The sequence below is a fragment of the Dermacentor andersoni genome, chromosome 9 (genome assembly GCF_023375885.2).
Source record: "Dermacentor andersoni chromosome 9, qqDerAnde1_hic_scaffold, whole genome shotgun sequence".
NCBI classification, from domain to species: domain Eukaryota; kingdom Metazoa; phylum Arthropoda; class Arachnida; order Ixodida; family Ixodidae; genus Dermacentor; species Dermacentor andersoni.
In genome coordinates, this window is record NC_092822.1 from 125,233,116 (window position 1) to 125,260,175 (window position 27,060).

Consider the following 27,060-nt stretch of genomic DNA (forward strand, 5'->3'; position numbering starts at 1 on the left):
TCTATGTCGCTCATTTTGGTTACTTCACACTCATACAATCAACAACCAATTTTCCGGATGCCCAATTTTTCAGACATGGCCGATAATTCGGATGCTTTTGCTGCACCGCCATGTACAGGGTGGTCCTTTATGAAAGGGAACGCGCGTGCGCGTGGCCTGTGCTCTGCGGAGGCTGCCAGCAACAGGCAGCAAAGGGAAGCACTTCTGCTTGTAGTGCCATCTACTGGCAGCAAGCGGCTGTGGACTGCCTCCCACGCCAGGTGGATGCGCAACAGGCGGCACCTGCAACGGTGCGTCTGCTGCTAGCAAACCGCACTAGGTATGCTAGCACATTGGAAACGTGGAGGACCAACTTATGCCCGCTAGTTAATAGGCACTCCCAGCGTATTTTAATGCGTAAGCATTCTTCGGCGAGTACCGCAGCAAGATCTGTCCACCACGCGAAAAGTGTAATGCCTTGTTATCTGCACAAAAATGCGTAATTTGTGAAGTTACAACATTTAATCGTTATAATGGTGTAACTGTAGATGATTGGTAGCTTTATCAGCGATGAGGAACAGTTGAAAAGAAGATTGATTAGAGAATAACAATACAGATGCATAGGGTCCACAGAAAATCCATGGGGAAGCCTACAGTAGGGGTGGGCCAAATTGAAATTTGGGTGTAGGCCAACATAAATTTGGGAGTGAGTAATTTAAATCTAGGGGTGGACCAACCTGAACTTTGGGGGTGGGCCAACTTGAACTTTGGTAGTGGGCCAAGTTGAAATTTGAGGATGGTCCAACTTTAAATTTGGTAGTGGGTCAAGTGGCAATGTGAGGGTGGGCCAACTTGAAATTTTGGAGTGGGCCAATTTAAATTTAGGGATGGACCAACTTGAACCTTGGAGGTGGGCCAACTTGAAATTTGGGGGTGGGTCAACTGAACTTTGAGGGGGGGCCAACTTATATGTGGTAGTGGGCCAAGTTGAAATTTGAGGGTGGCCAACTTGAAATTTGGGGGTGGGCCAACATAAGTTTCTCGGTGAGCCAGCTTAACATTTTGGGAGTGGGCCAGCTTAAGATTTTGGGGGTGGACCAACTTGAAATTTTGGGGGTGGACCAACTTGAAATTTGGAGAAATTTATAGGGGGGCCAATTTGAAATTTGACTGTGGGCCAACTCAAATTTGGTAGTGGTACAGTGTACTAGAATAGGGGCAGTGTGTTCAGGCAGTGCTCGCTGCTGAGGCGCTTCATGTAGATAGCACAAGATGGTGCTGTAGGAACATGGGCTGTACGGAACGGACGGCGCAGCGCCAGCGCTGCATGTTGATATTTTGATAATCTTTTTCTGTCACAGTCAAATAGACGTGCAAATGCTCGGCGGATGTTAAGATGCATCCCCGAAACTCACTTCATATAATAGATGAATTATATGTGCACTCCTAGCTCATTTCAACGCCCATTAGACGGATTCATTAACCTGACAGCAAATGTTTTGCAGACACCGAAGTAGTGGCGTAAAGCCGTTAAATTTGTTTTGAGCCACACTGCCACGTAACCAGAAATTATTCGGACGGAAAACTTGGCTGGAATAAACGCCGTAGTAAAGGACACCGAATTGATTATAACCAACCTGGATTCCAGGTGCCCACATTTTCTTTTGCGGTTCGCATTCATAAAAAAGCGGCCGCGGCATCCGCGCACCCCAACGTCAAGCGCTTAGTTCCTCAGCCGCTGTTGTAGAAGAGAAGGCAAAACAATATGTATGTACATAGCCCAAAGCCAAAGAGCTTACCTGCTTGGCATTTACCTTTTTTTGCGACAAACATTTGTCCCTCGTTCTTTCATTCTGTTTGGCGAACCCCCCACAACTACATTTGCACAGTTTATTCGTGAATTTTTTTTATTTACATGATGAAGTGCTCCCGAACGTCAGACTCATGTGCGAGTATGAGACACAACGACATCCTACATTTCTATGAAAGGAATAAAACAGGTAGGAAAGACGCCAAGTAAAAGGGATCTCTGCAAAACTACACACAGTATACCAAAACACAGAAAAACAGTGCGAGTACATTCCATCCCAAACAATGGAGACCTACAGCGGAATTAATATACAAATGAATTCCTTAATTCATTTCTTAATTATATTCACAAAATTAGCTTTTTGAATGCACCAGAAAAAGTTGTGCATTCAGATAAAACTGACAAAAATCAGCATACATGTGTTGCACAATTGCAGCCAACTTTAAAGTGCAATTTCTTTTTTCGTCGTGCTTCTCTTCACTGATTAAGCCCTTTAACATAAAAGTGCAGCCTTGTTAGGACATAAAAATGCACAACTGCTGATGTGAAATTACCAGCGTGTATTTTGCAGCCTATGGTATAGCCAATTAAATTTAAAGCTTTCACTAGCTAAGATCATGACATCAACTATACTGTCGCTGCAAGGCTCCTCTTTGCTGGATAAGGTTGTAAATATATTCCCTCAAGTTTCTTTAGTACTTCAAAAAGCAACTTGGAGGGATACAGCAATCCTCCCCCAGCTGTAACAAATTTGTGAATTTTGAGACACTGCTACTGACACTAGAGTTCTGCAAAAGAAGAGAGCGGCATTCCTTACATTTGTTGCGAGTAAAAATGTCTGCGTGACATACCCTGCCATATGTAATGGATGAGGCGGTCATCGCTCCTTTTCTCCACATAAGCCCGGTGCTCTGCCGGAGTACTCTTTAGCTCTGCTCTACCAGCGTTAGATTTCCAGCTTCAACAAACTCAAGTGACGTCCCCTTCCTTGTCATAATTATCAGGTGAGTGAAGTAGCGATACCAAATCTTTACTGACCTCTTGTGTTCCCTGTTTGCATTGCCTTTGCCAAGTTATAAAAAGACAGGCAATTCACAACAATAAAAAATTGAGACGGCACTGGCTGACCGTTGGATCCTCACGACTACCTCACAAGAAGTTCTACAACTTATATTGGCTTAGTCTAGATATCAATAGGTATTGAAAACCCTCTCTTTCCAAGTATTCTAACAGAGCCAAAGTGCTGCACAATGTCACATGGAGCCCATCTGCCGTCGACTGGCTCAAGAAGCCGCAAAGTCCTTTTACATTGGAAAGAATATTTAGCGCCAGCGAACAAGGACAGAAGAGAGACGACACCACAATGCGCTAACTTCGACAACTTGATTTTCAGGAAACACCCACCTATTTAACCCATGCACAGTTAAATAGGCGGGTGTTTCCTGAAAATCAAGTTGCTGAAGTTAGCCCATTGTGGTGTCGTCTCCCTTCTGTCCTCATTCGCTGGCGCTAAATATACTTTCCAAGTCAGTTTACCAACACGCCCAACAAATGGCAATCCTTTTGCATGTGACTCCCAACGAGACAAAAACTCGAGGAATCCCTTCAGAGTCCTTCAGAGCAAGCACGTTGCAATCGGCCGCAACACATGGAGAACGCGTCCGTACAGCCCGTGTGAGTGCAGTGCCGCCGCATACATCAGGGACCTGTCTACGCTCCCGGCTTCAAAGCGGTGCGTGGTGCGCTCCGCCGTCTGAACACACTGCCCCTATTCTAGTACACTGTAGTAGTGGGCCAAGTTGAAATATGGGGGTGGCCCGATTAAAATTTGGGGGTAGGCTTATGCACACTTTGACAACTGCAGTAGAGTTTCTGCATGCATTTTTGCAGTACGGAGCCCTGGCCACCCCATCCCGCTATAGCATGAATAAACGTCATCTGATTCGGTGCAGTTTAGAAGTGCACTCAAGTGAAATGTAAGCTTAGGTTAATAAGGGTAATTATTTTGTTATTTATTATTCAGGCTTAGTTATTTTGATAGTGACGATGTTTGCTTAATTAATTAACCTTAGTTAAAATTATGACGATGACGTTTATGCATGTAATTAATAATTAAGGTTGCTTAATTAGGCCTAACTAATATCAAGGTGCCCTTAATTCTTTATTATGCTCGGTTGATCTAACCTTAGTAACTTTTGATTAGTCTAATAATTTAGCATAAATTTATTTTAAATAGCCTCAGTATTCCTAATCACCCTCTATTAATCGCCGTTACACTTAACTAAAATTATGGTAACTAATTTCATGTCTATTAACCTTACTTACACTTGTACCTCTCAGTATTCACTATATATAGTTAAGATCTTAAATCTCATTAGCCATGCATAGTTATAAGGCATTCTCATATACACCTCCGTAGGACCTCATGTATACCTACGCATGCAGTGCATCGTGTCATGCGGTACAGACAGAAAAACTGGGCGGGCGGACGGATGGACAAAGTTCTGAGGGAAGAAGCCCTCGAATGCTTACGCAATAAAATAGGTACGCCAGGAGTACCTAATGACTACCGGCCGTATATTGACCCTTCCACGTTTCCAGTGCACTTGCGTATCCAACGCAGTTCGATGGCAGCAGGCGTTGCGCTGCAGGCCCCGCTCCTTCCGCAACACTCATACGAGAAGGAGGGGGGGGGGGGGGCATTCAAGCGAATTCTAGCAGGCGCTTGCCTATCGGCCATGCCTAGTTATTCTGGCCGCCAACAGACGACGCCACAAGCAGACGTGCTTCTCCTTGCTGCCACTTGCTAGCGCTCTAAGCAGCCTCCGCAGAGCGCGGGCCACGCGCTCGCGTGTTCCCTTTCATAAAGGACCACCCTGTACCTCATAGAGTGCATAAGAACGTCTGAAATTTCTGGCGCAAAAGCCCTTCGCCGTCCGATTTTCCCGACTTTTTGCCGTGACCGCAGGTCCGAAATGGCGTTAATCAAAACCACCACCACCATTTGATTATCGCAGATCTGTTAGCAGGCGTAGCCACCACTGGCCACTACCGCGGCCGCGCTAGGCCTAGCTGCTTCGGCGTTCGCTACAAAGCTTCTTGTTGTTCGGTGCCATGTTTTTTCTTTGAAAGAATTCGCCGCTGTCAGCAATGGCGCTGACCCCGCCTTTGTAATTCTCGCCAATGACTTCGAAGCTCGGAAAGCACAATGCGTCGCATAATACCGGTTTCCGAAAGTCAGCTTCACCTCAACACAGCAATGTTACACAGTGAAACATACTAAGTATTGCAGTGAGGCACATCAAGAGTGGAAAGGAGCAATTGACGGTGAAGGTGATGATTTAATGACATCCCCTTTGAATCGAGGCAGTGACAAATAGTTACCTAGCCTGTTTGATTTAATCAGATATGCTGTACATGTTTATCTAGCATTTTTGTATACATCCACCTTAATCTTTCTTTTTTACCTTCAAAACCTACCTTGTACCGCTAATGATGACTAAGGGATCCAGTCGTATCAATCCCTTTCCTATTTTTTTTTTACACCAATACTCCAAACGTCCGTGCTTATCTTGACTGCTGGTTGACGCTTCTGTCTACTTTATACCCAAGCGCTTCTGGAAGGTGTACGTTACCTATGGCTCTCACTGGGTGAATCCCTTCGCATTCCGTTACGATGTGCTAAGTGGTGTCCGGATTTTTTCTGCGATGTCGTCGGTGAGTCTGCAGAACTAGAAATTGGTTATTTAACTACTAATCTTTAAGCTTTTACACATGTTTGTGCCAGGCTATATATTCTACAGAACGAGCGCAAGTCTGTGCTCGTTCTGTGTTCTCTATATCACCCCCGTTTGTTTGTGCCATTCTTCCTTGAGTATGGATTACCAACACAGTCAGCATTCAGTACTTCGAAATCAGGCTGCTACTCGCAAACAAACATGCAGCTTTAGAAGAGGAAAATCAAGATAACTTAGAGGTAACAAATGAAACCGTAACTAGGCTGATTTCAGAAGCTGCAATTGAAGTCAGAGGTAAGACATCAAGGCAAGTGGTGGGTAAGCTCTCCCAAGTAACAAGGTACCTAATAACAAAACAACAGAGCATGAAAGTGCATAACCCAAGGGAGCAGATAGAATACATTGAACTGTCAAAGCTGATAAACAGGAAGAAAGTAACTGAAATTTGAAACTATAACATCAGAAAGTGAGTATGCAGTACATAATGACTGCTTCATGAAATCAGTGAGAAGAAAGCTTAGCAAAGGGCAGGGCAAGATGTATGCAGTGAAAGTTATCATAAGTGTAATGTTATGAGCAGTTTTGATGGTACAGTAAAAGCAGCACAAGAATTTCATATACTGACCGGTGCAGTCCCCAGAGCAGCCACGCAACCTTCATTGGAAGTAATGATGAACATGATACAGAGGCTCCTTCTAAAACTAGTGACAAAGTTAGAAGGGCCTTGCAAGACATATCCTGGTGAAAAGTAGCAGGAGAAGATGGAATAATAGTTGATTTAATCAAAGATGGGGGAGATATCATGCTTGAAAAGCTTGTGCCCCTTTATACACAATGCCCCATGACTTCAAGTGTACCAGAGAGCTGGAAGACTGCAGACACTTTGCTAATCTATAAGAAGGGAGACGTTAGAGAATTGAAGAATTATAGGCCCATTACCTTGATTTCAGTATTGCATAAAATATTGGCCAAGGTTTTGTCCGATATAACCAGGCAAAATTTGACAAGCATGTTTCAGGAAGAGATATTCTACTATGGACCACGTCCATGCCATTAGTCAGGTAATTGAGAAATTTGCAGAGTACAATCAATCTTTCTGTATGGCTCTAATAGATTATGAAAAAGCATTTGATTCAGCAGTCATAGAGGCATTGTATAATCATAGACTGCGGGAGGCAGGCATGAATATCTTGGGAAATATCTACAAAGATTCCACAGCTCTCCAATGCTATTCACTTATGCTTAGAAGTATTCAAGCTATTAAACTGGGAAGGCTTAGGAGCAAGGGTGAACAGCAAATATCTCAGCAGCCTTCGGTTTGGAGATGACATTGTCCAGTTCAGTAGTACTGGAGATGAATTGCAATTAATAGATCTAGCCCTAGGAGTGTTAACCACTGCCACTAACACTCCTAGGACTAGTGGCAGTGGTTAACACTCCTAGGACTAGATCTAGTCAACATGGTAGTAGACAAATTGATAGCTGTTGCCATAGCACAACAATTGGTAGCGCAATGCACGCGTAATGCGGAGGTTGTGAGTTTCTGCTCCCACCGGCAACAAGTTATCTTTTCGTCCACTTTCATTTCCCTTTTCTTTGTTATTTTCTACATTTTCCATTTCAACCACAGCTAATTTCCCTGATGTTTTCCTTGGCTTCAATGTCTTTTGACCTTATGTGGCATACATACGTACATACAAACCTTGATATAACGAACCAAGATTTAATGAAAGTCGTAATGTAACAAACTATTTTTATTTTCCAATCTTAGTTGCATAGAAAACCGCATATTTGATATTTGTGACGGTCTCAAAATTCGGATACGAGTGTTTACAGATGATTGTGTATTGTATGGAAGGGTAATCTGATGAGAAAAATTATTTTTGTTGGCAACTGACCTCAAGCAAATTGAGAAATGGTGTGCCATTTGATGTACAATTTTACATCAGTTGTACATCTCTTAACATAAACAAATGTGTACACATTACCTTTACAAGAAAGATCAACTAGATCAAATATAACTAATCGTTAAATCACCAAAAGATTATAAAAAGCGAGTTAAATATCTCGGTGTTACTATGCTGTCCAAGAATGGCTCTTGGTCAGAACATATTAATACCATAGTTATAGGTGCACCACCTGTCCGGCGAACCAGGATGCGTCAGGATGGAAGTTCCTGCCCTTGGTTTCTTACAACAGTGTTTAAAGCATGTAAGCGGTGATGTAAAGGAGTCAGCAAATAAAACACACATATTATCAATTTTGAAGTATGCCTGCCCTGTATGGGATTTGTTTTGCGGGGGGTCCAGGACACCTTGCTGTGACAGATGTTCTTTTTTTCTAATGCATTATAAAAAACAATCTGTCACGGCAAGGTTTGTTCTAGGCGGATAGACTGCTTTCCAAGTCTAAAGGCAATGAAAAAATTTGCTTGGATCCCTTTTTCTGAATGACTGAGCAGGTTGTGTCTTGAGCTGTTTCATCCAGTTTTCCATAACCATTCTAGAATATGCTCATCAGATTATTTGAAGCCCTCAACTATATTTCCCCATGTAGAGACCATTCATTTAAGCTCAGGCGGCACCTTTTGAAGATGGATTACTTTAAATATTTTTTTCCATCAACCAATGTTGCTTGTAGTTCACTACCTCAAGATGTGGTGTACTGCAAGAATGTGGATACGTTCTACCGCAATCCCCTCCTCTCCTCGTAGTCAACGCTTGGGTCATGTACGGGTCATGCGTGAACTGTTTATAAGCACTCATCGATGTAACCTAAATACTTCAAGAGTCACCCTATGTCAAGTGCACTTGTATACCGCATTCGCCAATTCATAATTTGGACACAGATAATTTGGACAGCTCTGTTGCACCACCACAAGCCTCATAGGCTTAATGTATCAGGACAACTGAAATTTCGGACTGCGATAATTCGGACTGCAACTGTACGACCGTGCCATAATTTCGCCACCAAGTCGAACAGAAATAGTGATACAGTCGAATATCGATAACTTGAACTTGAAGGGGCCTGAAAATTTGATCTTGGTCTGAATGTTCTTGGTCTGAAATGTCTGAATGACAGATTGCATGAACATAAATATAAGAAGGAAAACCAGCTCTCTGGTCACATAAGTGCTCATTGTAAGGCTTACAAGCGCATTCCAGATTTTGATAGAACCTGTGTTTTGAACAGAGCTGATGATCACCTGACAAGTGAAATACTGGAAGCGCTTGAGATCAAGAAGCACGGTGATGATTCTATCAGTGAAGCCTCAGTTTCTCTTTCGACAAAGGAACTAGCATATCTTGGGAGTGGCACTTAGAAGTTGTTCTGTATCGTGGTTTCCTTGTGCGATGCAAATGACGGCCCTGCTTGTTCTTGTTGTTTTGATCCTTGACAGCAGCTATTTATTCCTGTGTCAAGAAATAAAACGCTTAGTTGTTAGTGTGCCTACGTGATTGTCCCGTGTCTCCTTCGTCCATTGTTTTATTTGAGCCTTTGTTGTAATCATGTATAACCAACTCGCCCATCAGCACATGCTCAGTGATTAAAAAGAAGTTGGAATTAAAAGGGGGACTTGTTCTTGAAGTACTTGTGCACCATAGCATGATGCACAGATGGTGTGAGTCATAAAATATTGTGGCGCGCAAGCACACAGTGAGCTTATCGCGAAACAGCCCACACCGGCCACTGCTCGCTTCCCGATAACGGCAGAAAATGAAACTTCAGGGAGCGGGATAAGCTGGCACTGGCACAGAGGTGGGTGTGCACGGAGAAGGTGAGGGAGTTTCGACGGAGAGGCAGGGCAAGGGGAGCGCAGTTGCAAGGAGGGGCAGGAGAAAGAAGCAGTTGTCACGATCCGCTCGGATTTGTGAACGAGGGAGGGCTCAAGGCACCCTCTGAGGGAGGGCTCAAGGCACCCTCCATTAGACAGACACTCCGTAGTGTGGTGGGGATGGGTGATGAACGATGACTGACCGCTGAGCATCTGTGCTTACCGGTGTTTATTGGTGCAGTGACTAATGTTGCCTACTGAGCTTCACAGAGCACCTAGCCTGGCGGGCGAATGAAGATTATGCCCAAGGGGGTGTCACATGCTTGTTACACCCCCTTACCCCCAGTTTGTTCGTTGACAACAAATAAATGCCCAAGTTCAAAGTATGAGGCTCTGCCTCCGTCCCAGCCAAGTCGACGGTGCCTGCTATCCAGGTGAGTAATGGTCCGGTGGCCTCCACGGTCGAGTACTCCGCCTGGGCACCGGTGTTGACGGGCTGGGTGTGGCAACGCTGGGTACTGCCTGAGCCAGCCTCGCTCCATCTGGAGGGTCCGCAGTGGTCGGCCTTGACAGAGGTGCCAGACTTGACACCGGCCCAACGGGCGCCGCACCCCTGGCAGTGCTTGTTGCCTCCAAGGTGGGCGGTGCTCCTCTGGAATCGACTGGTGTTGCCGCTAGTCCTCCTGCGGGCTGGAACTCTTAAGTGGCAGTCGAGGGTACTGGCCAGGTCCCGAGGCGAGGCCTAACATGGTCGGCGTGTTCTGTGCCACGTGGCTCCATCTGGCATGCGGACGGGCAGCAATGAGGTGCTGGCAGTAGACACCACCTGTCCAGCGAATCAGGATGCGTCAGGATGGAAGTTCCTGGTGAAAGCTGGAGCCCCCGACTCCGGCAAAGGCCCTGGATGGCACCGTCAGTCAGCAACCAGCTTCTGCTTTAGCTGCTTCAGGAGCACTGTGCATCGGAGGTCCAAATGCAAAACGTCCAAGGGTGTCTTGATCATCCGACCCAGCAGGAGCTCACAAGGGGCACAGCCAGTGACATTGTGGGGCGTGGTCCAGTACTGGAACAGTATCCAAGCAATCTGCATCTGGAAATCCCCAGTCTGGGTCTTCTTGAGCTTGTCCTTGATGGTTTGCACCACCCACTCGGCTGCACCGTTTGAAGCAGGGTGGTACGGCGGAACCATCATTCGGTGGATTCCATTCTTCGTCAGCCAGGCCAGGTACTCTGTGCGGGCGAAAGCAGGACCTCATTGTCGGACACAATGACGTCCGGCAACTCCTGGGCGGTGAAGACCTGTTGTAGCACTAGAATGGTCGCGCCTGCTGATGGAGTGGTGACAGGTAGAACCTCTACCCACTTCGAAAGGCGTCCACCACTACCAGGAAATAATGGCCTTTGAAGGGCCCCCAAAATGCACATGCAGGCGGGACAAGGGTCTCTGTGGGAAGCAAATGAGATAGGGCGTTCTTGGCCATCCTTGTCGCGGTGTGCCAGGACAGCTCCTGCGCCTAAGGCGACGCATCTACGCTCAGGACGACAGGCTTGGCAGGATCGAAGTGTACCAGCACTAGAGCCTTGGTGATTAGCTCCTTGCTGCGCTGGAAGGCCCAGTCCTGCTCCTTCTTCCAGACCCATTCCTGACCATCTCAAAGCAGAAGATGGAGTGGCTGTAGATGCTCTGACAGGTTCGGCAGGAAACTCCTGTAGTAGTTGATGAGGCCGAGGTAGCTCTGAAGCTCCTTCTTCTTCTGGGACTTAGGCGCCTTGAGCACAGCATCAACTTTGCGGGGAGCCCGGGCTAGGCCAGCCTGGGAAATGACATGTCCCAAGTACTCAACACTGGGGACCAGGAAAATGCACTTTTCCAGCTTGAGCTTGAGACCGGCGTCCTGCAGTTGTGCCAACGTTGTGCAGGTTCTGCAGGTGGTCCCCGTCATCGCTGCCAGTAACCAGGATGTCGTCCAAGTACACCGCCACATGCATCATACCCCTGAAGAGGTTGTCCATCTCCCTCTGAAATATGGCTGGGGCAGAGGCCACGCCAAACGGTAAGCATGTGTACTGGAAGAGCCCCAAAGTTATCAGTATTGTGACATACTTCCGTGAGGTATCCTGGAGCAACAGCTGCTGGTAAGCATCTCCAAGGTCGAGCTTGGTGAATTTCTGTCCACCGGACAACGCTGACCAGACATCTTCAATCAGGGGCAACGGGTACTTCTCGAAGGTAGCGACGAGGTTGATGGTAACCTTGAAATCCCTGCAGATCTTGACACTGCCATCTCGCTTGAGGACTGGTACGATGGGAGCGGCCCATTCAGATGTCTTCACAGGCACCAGGATGCCCTCTTGCTGTAACCGTTGCAGCTCCTGGGTGACCCCATCCATCATGGCGAATGGCAATGGGCGAGGCTTGAAAAAACGTGGCCAGGCTCCCTCAGCCGTCGTTCCGGCGAATGTGCCCACCCCTGGCTGGAAAAGGAACTTGAACTCGGTCAGGAGGCTGGGGACGTCTTTCACCACATGCACACTGGCTTCCTAGTACTCTGGCAGACGAACGCTCAGTGCATGAATCCAATTTTGGCCCAGCAGCGTCGGTGACGACCCCTTGGTTAAGTAAAGGGGACGGGTTGCCTCCCTGTCGCCAAAGCGAACGCTCACCTGGGCCTGACCCTGGACCTGTGAGAGCTGGCCGGAGTAGCTGTGCAGCATCTTGCCCAAAGCCTCAACAAATAGGCCGGAGAAAGTATGCTTGAAGAATTTCCCGGCCATTACTGACATGCTGGCCCCTGTATCGAGCTCCATGAAAATGGGGAGCTTGCAGACTTTAACAGTTAGCATGTACAGTGGCACAGATGACGGAACAAAGCCTGTGTGCCACATGTCGAAAATTGGTGGGTCCTCGGCCATGACGTGGAGCCCGGCGGCAGAAGAACTTGAGCCTGCTGCTGCATGCCCCCGCCGTGTACCCTTGCGATGGCTACCCTGGCCACGGGCTTGTGTAGTACTTGGGCTTGAACCAGGCTGCTGCTGCTGTTTGCTGTTTGTTCTCCTCCTTCGGCATACACGTGCCAGGTGCCCAGTTTTCCTGCACGTAAAGCATTGTGCTTGAGAAAACTGGCACTGTGACGGGGAGTGGGCACCACCACAGCGACCGCAGGTACTGCCCTTTATCGCCAACTTGTTGACTGCCGCTTCCGCCGACGGTGAACCAGTTGCATGGGCAATCTCGCCGGCGTCCTTGGCAGCAGCTTCTGTTGCCAGCGTTACCTTAACGGCGTCGTCCAGCGAGGGGTCAGGAAACTCCAGGAGTTGTTTCTGCATGGCTGGGTTGTTGATGCCGCAGACGAAACGGTCCCGTAGGAGCATGTCCAGCTAGTCCCCGAGAACACAAGCACTCGCTAACCCTTGTAGAGCAGCGACGAACTGGCCAAGGGGGAGCTTTGCTTTCCTGCCAGCTTGATGAAATGAAATGAAATGAAATTGTTTATTTGCCATCCTGTACGTTTACAGATGGAGGGACTGTAGATAAAAAGCTGTCCTTCAACAGCTCGACGTGTCCACAATCCCTGTTTTCTGCAGGGAGGCAGCATAACATATGCGCACATACATATACATACATATATATAGCTGTATACATAGCTTCAGTGACATGTTACTCACTTACACTTTGCTTAATGTCAACAAAGAAATGCAATAACACAGATACATAATGCTACCAGATATTACATCGAAACCGTATAGATCAGTTTCAGTTCCTTGCATGATGACGTGAAAATATCAAATCGGACCGAATTATAGTAATTTAAGAGTGTTGGTATTATGTATTTAAGGCATTGTTTCCCATAGTTTGAACGTGGTGTTGGTACTAACTAATCCTCAAAGTGTCTTGTAACGTAATTTGTAGATTTTCTCTGAAGTTGGGCTAGAGTACGCAGGTTGCTGATATTTCGATGGATTTCCAGTTTATATACATGACTCAGACGATATCTATAGAGATTGTGAGCTGGGATCACACCAGAATTATTAAAGAAGGTTATGTCGATACTGTGTAGGAAGCTTTATATGCGTGGCAGAGATACTTCTTTTGTAAGAGGTGAATATGTTCTAGATTGGTGGATGTTGTATTACCCCATATTAATTGGAAATAGTTTAAATGTGATTGGAAAAGTGAATTGTACAGCAAGAGTTTAATACGCGTGGAAGGAATGTATCTCATACGGCCTACTACACCAGTTATTCTACTTATTTTGCTCAGAACGTGTTTGACGTGATTGTCCCAAGACATGTTCGCTGAAAAGAAGACACCTAGACATTTGAAAGTCTCGACTATTTCAATAGTCCTTGAGTTTAATACAATGTTTTGATGGGGAGGTATTTGCTTGTTTTTCGGTCTGAATATAACTGCTTTTGTTTTGTTTGCATTTATCTTCATTAAATTCACTCTCGACCATTCCTCTAAGGATTTCATTGCATTGTTGCATTGTTCTATAAGAACTTGAATATTATTACCAGTGAAGAAAATACTCATGTCGTCCGCGTAGATAATAAACCTTGCCTGAGAGTTAAGTATTGACGATATCATTCAGATATATATTAAAAAGCAAAGGCCCTAAAATACTTCCCTGTGCCACTCCTCAATGGACAGCTCTAGCCTTAGAAGTAAAGGTGTCGATTTTCACAATTTGTGTTCTGTCAGATAAGTAGGATATGACAAGAGGTAGTGCCTGTCGTCATATTCCATAATAGTTTAATTTCTCCAATAAAATGTTATGATCAACTAAATCAAAGGCCTTAGAAAAGTCTACGAAAATACCAACAACTATAGCTTTGTTTTCAAACTCTGTTAATATATATTCTTTTTGCTCCACTAATGCTAACTCGACTGACTTTTTCTTACGAAAACCAAACTGGTGTGGTGTTAACAGGTTATGTTTTTCAATAAAATTTGTCATCCTCGAATGCAAAATTTTTTCAAGCACCTTCGAAAAGATTGGCAAAACAGATACCGGCCTGTAATTTCCCAAATCATTGCGATCTCCTTTTTTATATAGAACGGTTACTTTCGCAGACTGCATCTTCATAGGAAAAATTGCCGATTCCAAACACATGTTAAAAATATGGGTGAGTATTGGCGCAATGATTTCAACTACATGTTTAATTGGGCACACTTGAAAACCGTCAATGTCACAACTACTGCTATTGTTTAAGGTTTTTATAACTGACACAATTTCATTCGGTGTGACGGGCTGAAGGTATATTGTGTTCTCATTGTTAGTGCAAATATATTTACTAGCATGACACGTCGTAGCGTGAGTACTAGCCATATCTGTGAAAAAAATATTAAATGCATCAGCTAGTTCATTACCTGATAATTCTTTGCCATTAAATTGTAAGTGCAATAAAGGTTTGTGGCAATCACTACGATTCAAAAGTCAGTTCAACCTCGCCCATAGTAAACTGTGTTTATGGCTTTCGATGTCCTGGAAAGATGAGTAGTATGCTGTGCGTGCATGCCGTAACTTCTTAGTTAACTTGTTTCGATACTTTTTAAATATGGCAAGGTCATCTGTTGATCGCGTATGGAGGAAATGTTGGTATAGCTCGTCCCTCGTTTTCATTTCATCGCGTAAATCAGGTGTAATCCATGGTTTCCGGGTTTTTCAACTTTTTCTGCGTGTCCTGGAAGGAAAGCTGTGGTGGTATAGGCGGGACAATATATCAATGAACATATTGTGAGCCTCATTGGCATCTGTTAGGTTAGTTACCACATCCCAATCTACTGTCAAAAGGGTATCACGAAAAGATTTCAGAGTTGTGTCTGTAATTAATTGGTATGACAGTGGTGGGAACTTTTTTCCTCTTAATCCGCTTATTTCAGAACACACAAACGCCGGCAAATGGTCACTGATAGAACAAGATAAGACTCTGGATTTTATGTTTGACTGTAAGGAATTAGTGATAAATAAATCCAGAGTTGACTGGCCTTGAGGCGTAACCCTAGTAGGCGTGTTGATTAAGTTGACAAAACCGTTCGATAATATAACCATATTGAAAGAATTCGATGACTGACTATTCGAACCCATGTCAATGTTGAAATCTCCGCCAGCTATTAAAGTTTTGGAATTATGATATTGAACCACATATGCAAGAAATTGACCGTAGAACTTTATAAACGCTGGTATATCACCAGTTGGTGGTCGATAGCACACAGAAAATACATGCTTACCAGTGCATAGTGACAATATTTCATAGTCAGGTGAAATCACAGTATAAGAATCAAGGATTTGACATTCAACGTCATCTGCAATCAGCAACGCTACTCCACCCCCTCGAGAGTGTGACCTGTTTAAATAGTAAGTATTATAATTAGGCAACCTAAATATATCACTTTCAGAAGTGCTGCATGTTTCGGTTAGCATGATAACGGAAAATTGAAAGGAAAATGCGGTAATCAGCTCCTCCAAGCCCGACATTTTGTTTCTCACAGATCGCGTATTTAGGTGGATACATTTTATGGAGGTCATAGTAAATGTTTACAATTTAATTTACATCATTTGGTAAGTAAAACTCCACTTCATCATACATCCCTCAGATATTGCAACCAACTCCACTGTTTAGAGCTCCTCAAGTTCATCCTTATCCTTAATGTGAACTGCATGAGCTCCTGCATGATGGATGGCACTATTTACCTCTGCTACCTAAGACGGGCACCGAAGCGGCTGAGTTGCTTCCTACTGCTTCCCTCTGCGTGCTTTTTCCTTCATCTGCTGACAGATCGGCGCTGCGTTTATGTTCTTAGTTTTGTATTCTTGTAGTCTCAGCCGGCATCAACAGCTCGCGATCTGCGCTCGCACCTCTTGCCAAGACAGTGTCCACTGCTGCACGTGTTGCTTCATCCCCACTACAGTCCCTCTGTGACGAAGGGAAGCCATCCTGGCGACTCAAGGTAACGTGAGAATAAGGGGTCACGATAAGGCTTGAGGCAGCTCATGTGGACCACCTGGCAACCAAGACTATGCTTGTCGGAGGATGGGCTGATCGGCTCAACAACATAGGTGACGGTAGATGGGCACTCGAAATGATACGGGCCTTGGTACGTGGGGGCAAACTTAGGAGTCAGGCCAGGGGAACGAAATGGTGTGCGGAGCCAGACGAGGGAGCCGACGTCGTCAATGCCTTTCAAGAAGGGTTTAATCTTCTCTTGCTTGGTCATGGAAGGATTCGGGTGCTTACACAAGTTGATCACGTCTTCTATGTAGTTAGTAAAATATTTGCCTTGCTGCCGCACACGTCCTTGGAGGCGCTGTTCGGTGCGGAGTTTTTGCATGGCTGGGTGGTTGAACACGTCTGCGAAGCATTTCTTGAACGCACTCCATGTAGCGAAGTTGGACTCGTGGTTGTGGTACCACAGGTTTGTGACATCTTTGAGATGAACGAGACATTCTGTAGTTTGATTTGATGTTTATTTCTTCCACACGAAAGGGGCAAAAGGTGGTAGGTCTGACTGGGCCTTGGCTCCCTGTTACAGACAGCAGCACACACATCTGCTGCATACATAACAAAATATGTGTGTAAATCAAATGCGCAACTTCACATAAAATAACAGAAAATACATTGGTTATGTACATAAAAAACAACTAGGATGAGGCATCGATACAATAACTGAATATACATAGAAGAGATCACGCGCACACACACACAAAAAAAGGAACTTGCCCTACACAATATACAGCAAGTACAACTATATAAGCAAGTTGTGGGCACACCCCGTTCCACTGTAGCCTTTGCAGTGCAAGGCATTGAAGAAGGAGCGGAGGCACTGCAAAGGTGTTAATTGCCAATAACTCCTCTACTGCTGAACGCATTGAAGTATGTTTGCGGCAAAATATTTCTGGAACAGCCTATTTTAACTGCAAATGCATTTCTCCACTTTGATAAAAAGTGGTTCAGGGCCCCTTAAGGGAGAATGCTCAGAAAGAAAGGCCTGTTTTGTTTTGCATGGTGTTTCATATGGGCGTGAACCACAATTTGGTGAAATGGTTATTCTCTGCAAAAACATGAAAAGAATGGCACGATTGGCTTTAGCATTGTTTCTTGTGAGCATAATAACCAGTGTGTCACTTAGCCTTCCATTTCCCTTTTTCCATCTGGGGTCAATTTCTTAGATTGTAATCAGTGTGCTAAGATGCCATAGTAGGTGGCCTTTGATGATCTATTGAGCATGTGTGGTGATTGTGTGAGTTTCTAATATGGTGTGTGGATGGGATCATGTAGATTTTAGTTTCCAATATGGCTAATAAACAGTTGGTAGTGAGCGTTTGTGTGCAAAAAATGGAGGTATCTTTTCTGGGGGTGTGTTCTTTTGCTTTGAACAGGTTACCAAGATGGATTACCAAGTAGACCAGGTACTACAAGTTTTCCCACTCAATCACAACGTCGGCTATCTTAGTCCAAGTGCCAGTCAATTTCATCCACATGCCACACGTTTAATCCCAGTGCCAAATAATTTAATCTACACGCTACATGTTTTAATCCTAACACCAGCGAATTTAATCCAAAGTGAAGATGCATTTGTGAAATTGTTCACAAGAAGTCCACAATAATGACAAATTGTTATGATTTCGCGCCAACCAAAAATAACTGAAGAGACTTCTTGAAGTGTGTTGCCATGTGACAACAAAAATACCTTTCACGTGCGATATGTCATCGAAATAATGCACTTTTATGGATATTATATATTGCCATGAACAGGTCATGTGAAATGCAGCCATTTGATGGCTTTACTGACATGAATTGAAACAAAGAGGCATCCAGCAACAAACTGTTTATTTCTAAAGCTGATAAAGACAGGCTGAAAAGAGTATTACATGATATCTCATCAAGCTTCGTTGATATCAAATGAGCGATATCAAATGAATGAGCTTCGAACAATCTCTGCGATTATAACCATGTAGCGCATCTAAGATCATGTGGAGGAGGGTGTCACAGAATCTCTTGTAACATTCGCCAGCCTATTCCTGAGTCTCAACCATATTGACGTGGATACCAAACAATCGCTTCGAAGGAGCTATGTGATATTGTAGTGGCGCGACTATCACCTCCAAAGCCGGCGAAGAAGAAGACTCACGGGCAGGCAACACGAGAATGGAACACGTTGGCTTGCTCGACCAGAGCGGTCGCGCTGTGGGCTGCTCCCGAGATCCTGCTGCAGCATGGCTGGCCTGCCCACCAGCCGGGTCACCAATTTGTGGGTTGATGCTAGCACGGCTAGGCTCGGTTGTCCGGGTCACGAATTTGTGGGAGGTGGCACAAAGAGGTAGCCGCCTTAGCCACGCTTATTTAGGCCGGCCAGCCATGGTGCCGGTGGGATCTCGGGAGCAGCCGACACCACGGTCGGTCAGGTCGAGCGTGCTACTGTGTTCTATTCTCGTGCTAACTGCGCATGAGCCTTCTTCTTCTTCACTGGCTTTCATTAATGTTCATTAATGTTAAAGTTTATTCACACTTTCTTGTATACATGATAACAGCATTAGTGATGTTATTACATTCGGTGGTGCCATAGTTATGAAACTGTCAGGGGGACCACCTAATACTTTACAAATCAAGTATAGATTGCAGCATGCTTTAAAAGGGGTACATGAGCAATTAACAGAAAAGTTAGGGGAAATGCAATTGTACAAAAGTAAAAGCAAACAAATGAAATGAAAACATGATATATCATTTTATGAGAATATACAACAGTTAGTGTAAGCTGGAAAATATATGCAACTGAAAAATAGCATAGACCATGAAATTATTTAAAATAATGAATTCAAAGGCCGAAGAACAAGATTACAGTACAAAGCGGTGCCGCAATAAGTGAAAGCAAAATTGATGCTTAAAGAATTATGGGGTTTTATGTGCCAAAACCACTTTCTGATTATGAGGCACGCCATAGTGGAGGACTTTGGAAATTTCGACCACCTGGGGTTCTTTAACGTGCACCTAAAGATAAGTAAACAGGTTTTTTCGCATTTCGCCCCCATCAAAATGCGGCCGCCGTGGCCGGAAAAATGGATGCTTCCAGGAACAATAGAAATACATACATTTTACATGATTTACACATTTATACAGAAGCAACAGGTAATATAAAAAAAACAAGAATGTAAGAATTAATAATTAGTGCAATTCTTCATATAACTTGTCTAGTAGATGTTTCTAGTGGAGGTATAGAAACATATGCACTGATGATGTAGATTTAATTCCATATGGTATAAAATTCCAAAATGATGTCCCAGAGAATACAGCACTTAATTTTCCATAGTTTGTTCGAATGCAGGGAAGTAGTATATTATTGTTTGCAGAAAATCTGGTAAGGTTAGTATCTTTGAGGAAATAATTTGGAAAAGCTGAGGTTAAGGTGTCGTAACGTTTAAGCTCGAAGATAAATAGTGATAACTTTTGTTTCAACAATTCTGTTAGTGGCAGAATATTCAGGCTTTGGCATAGAGGTTTAGAGTACGTAAAAATATTATTAAGTCATTAGTTGGAGCGCTTAATTTTGAAGGCATTGAAGGGCGTCTAGGTGACAGTAATAAGTGATACCCCAAGACCATATACAGTAAGAGAGATGGCTATGATTGTAGGAGTAATATAGTGAAAGAATAATGTGTCTCTGGAAATATTTAAGGGATTTAATGATTATATGGACACCAAAAGAAACTTTCTGTGTTAGAGAATTAACCTGTAGATTATATTTTAAATGCTCATCTAAAGTAACACCTAAAAACTTGGTGCTGTTAGTAGCTGGTATTTCTTCTTGTTCTATCATGAGCACCACAGGAGCCACTTTTAATAATTGTGAGTGCAATATTATAAACATAGCTTTTGTCAGGTTCATGAGCAGATAGTTATTCTTGCACCAAATGCTGACGTTATTTAAATCAGCATTGAGCTTCTCTTGCAATACCATGATGTTTTTGCGAAATGAATGTATAGTTGTATCATCCGCATAAAGTAAGCAGTCAGTGTGGCAAAGTGTTAGGGGTAAGTCATTGATAAAGAATAGAAAAAGCAAAGGGCCTAGAATCGATCCCCTGAGGTACTCCTTGGTTAGTAATCTTGGCACTGGAAATGCTACTATCGACTGCGACAACCTGCAACCTGTTTAAGTAACATTTTATAAGATTCAAAGCTGGACCCGTAATTTCATAAGTCTCGAGTTTATGAAAGAGAATAGTGTGATTAATAGTATAAAACGCTTTAGTAAGGTCAACAAAAACTGCGCCAAATAGTAATCCATCATCAATACCAAGTTTAATTTGGTCCATGAAATCAATGAGTGCCAGTCCAGTTGACAACCCTGGACGGAAGCCAAACTGATGGGGAGAGAGTAAGTCGAAGTTTAAGTGTGACCATTAGACGCTGGTATAGAAGCTTTTCAATTACTTTGCTAAAAAATGGAAGAATGCAGATTGGACGGTAGTTATTTTTACATTCGTGGTCACCTTTCTTGAAAACGGGATTATCGTTTTATTTTTTAGGGAGGTTGGAAACGTACTGTTCTTAAACATTTTATTGATGATGTTAGCAAGACCAGCAAAACTGTATCGTTTATCAATTTTATTCTTGAAGGGTGAATGGAACCTAAACCTGCCCCTGTTGTTTTAAGTGATATGACAAAATGAACTTCTGCACTGGAAACTGGATATATGTAAGAAGAATGGGGACAGTGGGGCAACTGGGAAAATGATAAAGGGCGTTGAGGGCTTTCAGTGCAAGTAAAATGGTCATTAAAAGTGTTAGCAATATCATTTGGTTCAGTGTAAGTGTTTGATGCAAATGTTATTTTAGTTAATCGCATGTGGGAATTGCTTTTGTTCAGAAACTCTCTAATAAGTTCCCAGTTTCGCTTATTGTTATTTCCATTGATCAATATGCACTTTTGAAAGCAGTCACATTTTGCATGTTTGAAAACTGCCCCAAGAGTATGCAAATATTTCTTAAAGCAAATTAGTAGCGTTGTGTTGAATGGTTGACATTTTATTTTTTTTGTGCATTCTGTCTTTCTTAGGAATTGACTGCAACAACCCATTTGTGATCCATGGATTTCTTCGCGCACTAAACCAACGAGCCATTGGGATGGGCGATGTGCTCTAATTTATGCAATTTGTTATCGGACTAGAAAATAATTTGTAAGCTGGCTCAGAAGATTCAGCTTCTGTGACATTAATCCAAAGTAATTTGATAACCAGGGAAACAAACAATTCTGTGTTGAAAACCGATTTAGTATATTGTTTGTTGTTTAAGCGACGGGACGAAGGAGCAGATCCTAACCTGAGAAAAACAGGATAGTGGTCACTAAACTGATAGTCTATTACTGCTGTTGTGACATGCGTCGTCAAACTGCACAAGATAGGGTCAATTAATATGTTGGTACTTGATAGATCGCACCTAGTAGGAGTAGTTATTAATGAGGAGAGGCCAAAGCTTTGATAAGCGCAAACATAACCAGAGTGCAAATGAATACATATTAGGGTAAGGATATTGATGTTAATGTCCCTGCATATGGTGATGTTTTTATTTTCAAAAACAGGTAGGTTTAAGATATTCAAGTTGTGAGCAAAAATAAGTAATTGATAATGAGGGTGAGCGCTAGATCGATGCAATGATCATGTTTCTGCCATTCAACAAAAAAAAAATGTTCTGACCAAATTATAGCCACACCGATTCGCAGTTAAAGTTATTGAAGAAAAGGTCATGATGGCGCCTATATGATAGTGATGAATCCATAAAGATGGTGGAACCGCCACCACAAGTCAAGTCACGGTCACAGTATTCGGAAGTATAATTAGATAAGCCATATAAATTTCTATCATTCTTCGTTAACTATGTTTTGGAGAGGCATACAACAGAAAACGTGATCGATCACAGATAGGAAATGTATGAAGTCGCCATGATGCTTTCCTAGGCTACATACGTTAAAATGAGTCAATGATAAGGCCGGTGTGTTATCCATGAGAAATGCTGATAGGAAAGAACAGATGAATCCATGGTTATGTATAAAGACCTTGCTAGCGGCAACAATCTATTGAAAAATAGACAGGTTGCCTGTATCACATATAGGTATGATACATGCGGCTGTCATCACTTTTCCTGGCCTTTATTATGCAGTTATCTGTTCACAGATACTTCCAATTCTTAGCCTTTTTTAATTCCAAAGCCTGAGTAAACAGCCTCTTTTTCTGTGGTGTTGAAGGATCATTGACAAATATAGGTCTGTCCATCCCTTTATGAAAGCCAATGGCTGCATTCATGATGCACGCTTTACGTGCCTTGGAAGCAAAGTCATCTTTCTTTCTTCTGGAACAAAATTGCGCGATAATGTTCAATTCATTTTTTTCTGGGACTCGAACAACATCGATGTCCTTAGGCTCAACGGAACATCCAACCTTTACACCGATTGCCTGCACCATGGCGAGACAATTTTCACCTTCTGTGTTAGGAATGCCTTTTATCTCGACATTGTTCAAGCACGAGTATTGCTCTAGGGCAGCTAGCTGATCACCTAGTTGTCTATTCTTGACCTTGAGCATTTTGTTTTCTTTGGCCAGTTCTTCATTTCTGTTCTTAACGGACTCGTAGAGATGGCTATGTATTTGTAAGCTCTCCCTCATTTCTCTGAGATCAGCATGAAGTAGCTCGATTTGTTTACACAACTAGGCCATTGTCGGCATTATGCAAGACTGGAGCCGATAGTCACGCCACTACTGTAGTGCCCACACAGGGCATGTCAGACCACGTGGTAAAGGATGTCATGTGACCTAGCGTAACTTTTGGAAGCCCACATGTGATTCACAAACACACTGGCTCGTGTTTCGTGGAATGACCCGTGGGCCTGGTAAATGTTACGTGAAGTCACGTGGCACTCTTTTCATTGTGGTTTGACGTGCGCTATGTACATACCATCACAGAGCTTGTTTGAAGTTCGTTCGTTTAATGCCCATGTAGTTATGGGTGGGAACTATGCATGGGCGAGCAAAACGTAACTGAGGTCACGTTACATGCTTTCCCATGTGATTTAACATTTGCTACGTCGGTATCATCGCAAGCTTTTGAGTTTCCTGTTCGTTTGATATCCATGTCTGCATGGTTGGGAATTACACATGGGCTGGCGAAAGTTATGTGATGTCACGTGACTCCTTTTCACGTGGTTTGAAGTATGCTATGTGCGCATACCATCGCAGAGCTTGTTCGAAGCCCGATTGTTTGATATCCATGTCAGTATGGTTGGGAATCATGCGTGGGCTAGCAAAAGATGCGTGAGGTCATGCGACAGTCTTTCCCACTTGGTTTGACATTTGCTACGTGTGTACCATCGCATAGCTTTTGTGATTCCCATTTGTTTGACACCCATCTCAGTGTGTTTGTGAATAATATGTGCGCTTCGAAAAGTTACGCTAGGCCACGTGACGTCCTTTACCACATGGTTTGACGTGCCTTGCGTGGGTACTATCACAGGGCTCCTTCAAAGCCTGGTTGTTTGATATCCATGTCAATATGGTTAGAAATCAGGAATAGGCTGCCAAATGTTACGTCAGATTCCGTGACACCCTCTTCGACGTGATCTTAGATGTGCTACGTGGTTATAATTGCAGATTTTTCGAAGCTCGTTCATTTGATATCCATGTCAACGGGGCTTGTAAAAACAAGATGATGAGATGTAAGGTGACACTCGTTTCAGCCTGTCTTTATCAGCTTTAGAAATAAACGGTTTTTTCCTAGATGCACCTTTGTTTCAATGCATGTCAGCAAAGCCATCAAATAGTTGCGCTTTGCATGACTTGCTCATGGCAGTAATATGTAATATTCATAACAGTGCATTATTTAAATGGTGTATCGCGCGGGAAAGGCATTTTTGTTGTCACATGGCAACGCTCTTCAATAAGTCTCTTCAGTTATTTTTGGTTGGCGCGAAATTATAACAATTTGTCATTATTGTAAACTTCCTAGAACACTTCTACAGATGCATCTTTGCTTTGGATTATATTCACTGGCATGAGGATTAGAATACGGGGCGTGTAGATTAAATTATTTGGCATTGGGATTAAATGTGTGGTATGTGGATTAAATCGACAGGCGCTTGGACTGAAATAGATGGCGCTTGGATTAATTTGAGCGGGAAAACCTGTAGTTCTCCTACTATTACTCGTAGTCATGGATATTGGGCGAGAGATCATGTGCGCAGGCTGCACACAACTATCGAAAACTCCTACCATGTGCGTAAGTGCATGTACTCATGCACACGCACAAAGCTTCGAATTGAATTTGCAGAGCAGCCTAAACTGACACCATTTACAGTCTAGGTCACACAAGTGATTTCTGCACTTCACAAGGCGATGGGTGAATGTGAACCTGTGGCCTTGACTGTATTTGTAGCATCTCAGTAAACCACAGTATAGGGTCAAATTCTTTAAGATTCCTTGTGGTGCTTTTTACTGCCAAAAATTTTTTTTTTTGGCCTGCCTATTTTCTTTGTTAATTTTGCGACCCCATCCATCTCATCAGAAAAGTTAGTCACCAGCTGTGTTTAGTTTTTACACACGAGCTGAAACAGTGCAGACAAGCGGCTGGAGCAGAGTTCTCGCTTTGCCTATCCCAGAGTGGCATTGAAGTCTAGCCTAGACAAGTCCCACGTGACGTACAGCGTGCTGCCACTTCACTGCTTTGCATTGCCCTCTTCCCTCGTTGCGAAACAAAGTCGCTGCCACATTATAACCGGTGTTTCCACTTTTGTGACTGCACCATAAGATGCATGGGAGGTCTAAACGGGGTCATATCCAACTATCCCGACAGCACGTTTTACAAAGTAGTTTGCACAAACATTGCAGTTGGACTCGGCAGATGAGCAGGCCGCTGCCATCCGGAGGGAACTGGATGGTCGTGTGCAGAAAGTGAACGAGATGGAAAAGGTATGTTGTGGTGCAGCGTAATATTGTGCAGTGCAGCAGACAAAGCGTGGTGCATTTGTGGGTGCAGAACCGGAAGCTGATGCCCAAATTTGTGCTCAAGGAAATGGAGAGCCTGCATGTCGAGGAGCTGCGGTCATCCATCAACCAACTCATGCTCAACCTGGAAAGCCTGCCTGTATCGAAAGGAAGTGCTGAAAGCAAGTACGGCCTCCAGAAGCTGAAGCGCTACAACCACAGGTGTGACCTTGTTCACATTTCTCAAGAATTGCTTTGACATTATCTCATGTTTGCTTTACTTAAATGGCAGAAACAAACTGTGGGCACAGATTTTCTTCTCCTTCAAACACATTTGGTACCATACACAGTGGAATCGACTAAATAATGGTAATTATTCATTGTGAGGTGCCATTATTCCTTGGAAAATCTGCGGGCTGAAAATTTTCACTTTTTAGAGGGAGGTAGGGCCTGACATGTGCACTGTCCACCACCCCAATCAAGGTGGCAGCCACTGGCGCCACCATTGCATTGTGATTGCATGCTGGCAAGTTTGGATTATCTGCTCAGGGCCAGTTTCAAGATAAAAATAACCAAACTGTTTTAACAACATAGGAGTATTGGGGCCAGCAGGGACCAAGATAGAATTAATGGCAGTCAAACTAATGGTGTAATGATAGAGCAACAACACCAGTTTGCAAATTCACTCGCTGTGTTACGGTGCACCACTGATTGCCAAGCTGTTCTCCCTGTTATGCAAATATAAACTCTATACCAATACCAAAAAGGGTAAGCGAAGATTGATGAAGCCATGATAGAACACATTTGTATCATAGAGTGCAATGGCGGGGCATCATAGCTGCACTCGTCTTCAAGCTGAAGCCGATTAGACCGAGTACAGTTCAACCTCGTTTTTTATATGTATATATACACACATTATATATGTGGATAAATTGAATTATTACTTATATCGAAGAGGCGGTGAATCATCAAGAGAAATTGCATCTGTTTTCATCTTTATATGGCCAACTTGCTCGGACATTGAATCATTGAATAAATATATCAAGCTCTGCAACCGGTTTCCGAAAGTCAGCTTGGCCTCAATACAGTGGTGTTAAGGTCGGGCTACACGAAGCAAGAAACTGATGTCAGAGCAATGAACTTTACCCAGCAGTGAATGCCTGACCCTCGGCATTCAAAAATTCACCCAGCCAACTTCGCTGCCGGAAGTGGTGAGCGCACCTCACGTGCTTGCCATCGTGACAAGCAATCTCCTTCAGACTTCCGGTGCTGGTTGAGAACTGCCGCAAGTTTTTGTTTTTATTTTTTCCCCAATGCCACCAGTGGAACGAGTGTCGCGCAGCTGACTACCTTGAGTGCTCGAGTGCGTTGAGGGAGAAGGGGACAAGAGGTTATAGTTAGAAGCCAACTGTGCCTAGTTTCCAGGCTCTTTGCATCTGTGTGGCCCAAATGGTGCATGAAATGGTTTGCGGCATCGAGAACGAGAGCCGCCGAGAGGCCCGTTTTGTGCCAGATTTCAATAATTATGTACTTGTTTCCTGTACAAACTGTATAGGGGGCAGCAACCTTTCTCGGGCAATTGTACGTCCTTGTCTCCTCTCACTTGTACGAGGAATCAATAAGTCAAATCAAGAAATAAATAAATCAACAATGCTATTGTCACGTGGTAGTGACGGTGAAGAAAGAAGCAGTACGGTGGAATACAAAACTAGCTTTTATTGGGCGAACCTGTGCCCACAAAACAGGCTACACTTATAGCACAACGAAAGCGGCGAACACAGTCGGCGA

General features: G+C 43.8%; 1 protein-coding gene across 8 annotated transcripts in view; it reads left to right on the forward strand.

Annotated features, from left to right (window-relative positions):
- Cadps (calcium-dependent secretion activator 1) overlaps positions 1-27,060 on the forward strand; it is a 468,212-nt gene that overhangs the window by 19,265 nt on the left and 421,887 nt on the right. For all 8 annotated transcript variants that reach the window (XM_055069950.2, XM_055069951.2, XM_055069952.1 and 5 more), the window contains exons 4-5: positions 25,177-25,257; positions 25,325-25,494. In XM_055069950.2, the coding sequence (XP_054925925.1) occupies positions 25,177-25,257; positions 25,325-25,494 (251 nt within the window). The remainder of the gene's footprint in view (positions 1-25,176; positions 25,258-25,324; positions 25,495-27,060) is intronic.